At 35.8% G+C, this 6,148-nt stretch overlaps 1 protein-coding gene across 1 annotated transcript; it reads right to left on the bottom strand.

The window, feature by feature from the left end:
* Positions 1-1,041, bottom strand: LOC148776935 (olfactory receptor 4K15-like). The gene has a single exon (XM_088840427.1). The coding sequence runs from the start codon at positions 973-975 to the stop codon at positions 1-3; it is 975 nt and encodes a 324-aa protein (XP_088696553.1). The 5' UTR covers positions 976-1,041.
* Positions 1,042-6,148: the final 5,107 nt, after the last annotated feature.

Below are 6,148 nucleotides of genomic sequence, written 5' to 3'. Positions count from 1 at the left end.
TTACTTTGTTTCTAGGAAAAGAACATTTCTTATGACTGCGGAAACCTGGCCAGACTTCAGATAGCGACTCTTCAGTTTTGACATAACTGCATTCATTTCTTTATTGCTTAGAGTATAGATAACAGGGTTTAAAATGGGAGTAAAGATGGTGTAGAACACCGCAAGGACTTTGTCAACTGAATAACTGCTGAAGGGCCACACATAGATGAAGATGCATGGTCCAAAGAAGAGTGTGACCACAGTGATATGAGCAGTCAGTGTGGAGCAGGCCTTGGCCGTGCGAGCAGAAGAGTGGCTCCTAACTGTGATGAGTATCACAGTGTAAGAAAGAACCAATAGGAGGAAGGAACTCAAAGACAGAAGGCCACTGTCTGCAACTATTAGTAAACTGATAACATAAGTGTCTGTGCAGGCCAGTTTGGTCACTAAAGGGAGGTCACAGAAAAAGCTATCCACTTGATTAGGCCCACAAAAAGGCAAGTTAACAGTAAATGCCAGCTGGCTAGTAGTATGGATGAAACCCACACACCATGGAATGAGGACCAGAGTAATACACACACGCCAGCTCATGATTGTCGTGTAGTGGAGAGGTTTGCATATGGCAACGTAACGGTCATAAGCCATGGACACAAGGAGCACCATTTCACCACCAGCAAATAGATGAACAAAGAAAATCTGGGCCAGGCAGGCTTCGAAAGAAATAGTCTTGTGCTCAACCAGAAAGTCTGCAATCATTTTGGGGGTAGCAAAGGAGGCAACACATATATCTATAAAAGAGAGGTTTGCAAGCAGAAAGTACATGGGGGTATGAAGGCGGGAATCTGAGGTCACAGTGAGGATGATGAGAAAGTTTCCCAGTAGTATTGCTAGGTAGAGCAGTGAAAATATTAGAAACAAGAAAGGCTGGAGCTCCTGGGAACTAGATAAACCCAGCAACACAAACTCAGTCACCCGAGAATGATTTGTCTCATTCATTGACTTTGCAAAGGACTTCTCTTCAGTCACTTGAATAGGAGAGAAATAGAAATCAGTGAATGAACTAACTATGATTTAATTTTCCAGTTCAGTTAGAGAGACTAGTTTCTACTCAAATGTACTTGTAAGACCTCAGTTCAGTTCAGTTCAGTTCAGTCGCTCAGTCGTGTCCGACTCTCTGCAACCCCATGAATCACAGCACGCCAGGCCTCCCTGTCCATCACCAACTCCCAGAGTTCACCCAAACTCATGTCCATAGACCTCACACATGTCTAAATAGAGACAGTGATCTAGTAATCAAAAGGAGAACAGAGTCAGGATGGGATATTGAACCAAAAGTTTTCTAGAAGAGGAGGGTGGTGGCTGGGAGGTTGGTGGAGAGAATTTCAACCAACTGATTCATTAATTGCTTAAGTTTAGTAAGTTAAGTAAGCTAATTTGCAAATGAGATTTACAAGTGAGTGTTATAAATAAATATCTGAAAAGCTGTTTATATATCTCAGAAATCCACTATTATTATCTACAGAGACAAAATGTCATTTTTTCTTCACTAAAGAAAATAAGAACTCTTAAAAAGAGACAAATGTGTGAACTGCTACAAGAAGGAAATACATTTTCACAAAATTAATGTGCAAAAGACATTAAACACAAAAGAGTAAATGCTCTATTTCTCTATTTAAATGAAGTTGAAAGACAGATGAACAAGTCTATAGTATTTGAAGCTAGGATAGCAGTTTTCCTTGATGGGATTAAAGGGACAGAAGGAAACATTAGAGGGGCTTTTGGATTACTAGTAATGGTCTGATTTTGACTCAGTTGAATGGCTTCTTAGGATGTCCAGAAAAAAGGGGACTTTCTTTTTCTTTCCCTTGTGGGTTCTAAAAACCTCCTCCTGCTGTAACAGTTAAAATTCTTTTCTCATTCCTAGTAAGATAGTTTGGGGCATTGGCTTCTTCAGAAACAATCTTTCACAACTCAGCATTAGTGGACGATGATTGTATATTTTATGTCATAAATCATTGAGATTTGCATAATAAATGAATATTTTCATCTTTTCAGTTTTTTCTCTTATGACAGGGGGCTATGGACATAAGAGGAAGAAAGTTTAGCTTTCTCATCTTTGCTCCAACGGGGGGAAAAAACTGTGAAGGATAAACATATAGATTATATCTATTTCCTCTTCTGTTACAGAGTAGCTCATTGACCTCAGAAAAGCTCTTAAATCAATACCTCCATTCTTAAGAATGCAGGATGAAGATTTGGGGCAAACAAAGTTCTAAGTTTTTTGCAATATAAATCCATTCTTATTTTTAGTAAACTTATTTATAATAATTTAACTGTCCATTTTTCCCAGAACACTGAGCTAGGTAGGATGGTGATAGAGCAGTTAGATTTAAAACTTTCCCTCCTGAAAATTCTTTACTAATATTATAATCCTTACTCCTTTTAAAGAAGGTGATGGACCTTCTTTTTCTATGAATCTCCAGTACATTCTTTATGAAATGAAATAAGAATAGCTTTATCACTTAATAAAAAGATACTACTTTTATACCCAATAAAGTACTATACTATAATGGAAGCATAAACCTATTGGGAAAATATTCTAGGTTAAGATCACAACTGTATCTTCAGGCAGCTGTATGGCATTGAACAAGTCATTTAATTGTTCAGGGCTCATTATTCTCAGAAATAAAACATTGAGAATAATGTTATCCTGAAAGAGACACTGGAAATGTTTGGTAAAAGAAAAAATTCATGAATGATAAATGTTTAATCAAGTGTAGAAACCATGTATATGTGAGCATTCTTAATAATGTCTTATTTCATATCAGAGTATTTTCTTTCTTACAATAATGCCTGTTCAAGGATGGTGTTATCTAACTTTTCAAAGAACAAGTTTACTCTACTGGATGGGCTCATGTAAATTTTTTTTTTTAATACTTTAGAGTGAATTCGTGAAATCATAGGAGTTTTTGCTAGGTGGCTTGCAGATTCCTCCATTTCCTAAATATTATGAAATAAAGCCTCTCTCCAATACTTTTTATTGTTGAAATATTATGCCTGATAGGTAAGATAAAGTAGGCATGAGTATAATTTACAGATGCCAATAAACTCTACCAGCTTAGAGTTAGAGTTAGAAAGAATATCAGAAACTTTCTTGACTGTCTACTTTTTCCATGCTCTTCTCCTTTCCTGTTCCCTCACTGTTGTATGGTCCTCAGAAAGACACAAATAAAATGCTGCCTCTTATCTAAGATAAAATGAAGAGTGTGCACACATCTTTATCTATGGTCATTAAGTCTTGGAAAGGATTTAGTTGTCAGGCACAATTTACCAAGAAAAACTGACATGGCCCTCAGATGATGAGCCATAAAACAGCTTTACTTCTAAAGAAGGTTAGGAGGCACAGTGCCTGTACCTGGGGTGGACTTGTCTCCAAGGATGTGGGACAGGGCTGGATGCTGTATCCTGATGGAAGCCCTTCGTAGCTGGGGGAGCACTTGGAGCTCTCAGGAATCTGAGAGTGGTAAAAGAGGTAGTAAAAAGAAGCAAAGAAGTGATGAAAATAAATTTTCAAATGTTGTGCAGAATTTAGCCTAGTTGTTGCTACATTGCTTTTCTTTATGATAGCAGTAGATAAGGAAATATGTTGGCAATCACAGCAATTTGTAGAGACTTCTAGAAATAAAAATCAATAAAACTTCACTAAAGGTCACATAAAGAAGATTGAATCCTGACCTACATTCCAGCCACATATCCTTGGGAAATGTGACCTTCCAACATAGCCTCCAGAGATATGAATGGAATTAATCAAACAGTTAAAATATTGATATCCAGGAGGAACTCAAAACATTCCAGGTATAATTTTTCATGTAAGCCTTCTTTTTATGATCAGAAAGCATTTCAGTCAGAAATATTAATCAAATGCACTCCAAATTTTATATTTTGGAAACACAATCAAGTATAGTTATTTCCATGAAATTTAGATCTGTATAGTTCCTGAATTGTCTGGAAATTTAATCATTTTCTCAAAATAATGCTTAGAAAAATTTTAAAATTCTTCCTTCTTTTCCTACTCCCCTTAAAGTACATATTAATTTTTCCCTCCTCAGAGATATGTATGATCTTCATATAATTGAATCAGACATTTTATCCTGTAACAATATAATAGATTTAACCATATTAGTGGAGCTTCTCCGATGACTCAAGCGGTTAAGAACCTGCCGGCCAATGTAGGAGACATGGGTTTGATCCCTGGATTAGGAAGATGCCCTGAAAAGGAAATGGCAACCCACTCCAGTATTCTTGCCTGGAAAATTCCATGGACAGAGGAGCCTGGAGGACTACAGTCGATAGGGTTGCAAAGACTTGGACATGACTGAGCACACATGAATGAAAACATTAGTGATAATATTCTCAAACATAGGCATCATATAGGAAAGTGAAAGTGAAAGTCACTCCGGTACACTTTTTTTTCACAATTAAGTACATAGCAGGTGATTCTTACTTTCATTAGTTATTTCTATCTAATAACTATATCTAGTAGCTATAAATGTATTTTATATCTACTAATATTTTCTTGACTTGAATAAGCAAACCATTCTAAATTATAGGCTTTAAAATAGCCTGAAAGGCACATCAAGAAAAGACATCCAAAGGTATCATATGATATAGACAGAACATTAGCCTAGGATAAAATCTTTTCTACTTCTTTTCCACTATCTTACCAAACTTTAGACAAATCACACAACCCTTCGGGTACTCAGTTTCTCTTTGAAAAAAGGAGGCAGATGAGAACTATACTTATTTAACCATAATAGCCTATGATTCTCCGGCATTCTCGTGGCTGGTACACAGGGATGAACCAGAGGGATGGTATAGGGAGAGGGGTTCAAGATGGGGAACACATGTGCACCCGGGCTGGATTCATGTCAATGTACGGCAAAACCAAAGCAATATTGTAAAGTAATTAGACTCCAATTAAAATAAATAATTTTTTTAATTAAAAAAAAGAAAAAAGAAAATATCCCCAGAGAGCAAGTTGCTTAAATGTAAAAAAAAAAAAAAAAAAAAAAAAAATTTAACTGGTTACACTGATGGAAACAGTATATATGGTTAAAAAAAAAGAAAAGATAAAATCATGATGATTTCATCAAAGAAATTTAGGCATCAATTACTCTGCAGGGTCAGGTATTCAGATATTTGTTAATAGATAAAATGGACACAGAACCTAAGAAGATCCAAGAAGAAGGTAGAGAAAAATTGTCTTCTCTGCTCTTCTGACTGAATAAAGAGTCTAAGGCAGCACAACTCCCTCCTTGTGCTATGCCTTGTAGTATCTACAAGTGAAACAAAATTTTGCAGAAGCCTTTACAGAAAGGCCAAAATAGAGACTACAGGTCTTCTAAGACTTCACTCTAACCATTTACACTCTGAAACATCATTGACTTCAGCATACATATAGAAGGAAAGCCTTTGCAATGATTAGAAACTAATTGGGGATTTGACATTAGGAGATTATAGTAATGAGTGATGAGAGATATGTATGCTGAACATAATAGACACTCAGAGAGAAGGTTTGGGTAGAGGGCCAAGGGCAGGCATGGGAGCTGAAGAGAGAAGAAAGCCCGAGTTTTATAATGTTACACAAGGAAGTGTTATCACTCATTATCTACTGTACAGATTGTCTTATCTCTAAAAATTTCCTGAAACTTATTTTATATAATATCCATCTCCCCAACAGAATTGTCAGTTACTTTTCAAAACAAAAGCAGTAACTAGAATATCCTCTCCATATTGACTTTACTATTAAGTGTTACAGACCAGGTCAATATAATATTTTTCATTGTTTTTTGATAATTTAGATAGGCACATGTTAGTATATATAAATAATCTTCTTCCATTTATTAGCTTAGAAAATAAGACGAAATAATCTCCAAGGATATTTTAATTTCTTTAAAATTAGAAATGTAGAGGCAGTTGTGTAATGGTAACATGTGAATTTCAGAAAAATCGCTCAAATTTCTTAGAATTTCCTTAGAAAGTCCATCAGCATTTTAGTTGATGAATTATATATTTTCTCGCTGCCAATAAATCTCAGGCATAAAAATATTTTCAGACTGCAAAGCCATCATAAAATAAATTTTCCCTCCTGGTTTTAGGTGAAGTTTGA

The sequence above is a fragment of the Moschus berezovskii genome, chromosome 9 (assembly GCF_049115385.1).
Source record: "Moschus berezovskii isolate FMDL1 chromosome 9, NW_MosBer_1.0, whole genome shotgun sequence".
Classification (NCBI taxonomy): domain Eukaryota; kingdom Metazoa; phylum Chordata; class Mammalia; order Artiodactyla; family Moschidae; genus Moschus; species Moschus berezovskii.
This window is presented reverse-complemented; position numbering and strand designations above follow the sequence as displayed.

Coding starts and splice junctions, on each gene's coding strand:
- LOC148776935 (XM_088840427.1), bottom strand. CDS start 975: ATGAATGAGACAAATCATTCTCGGGTGACTGAGTTTGTGTTGCTGGGT.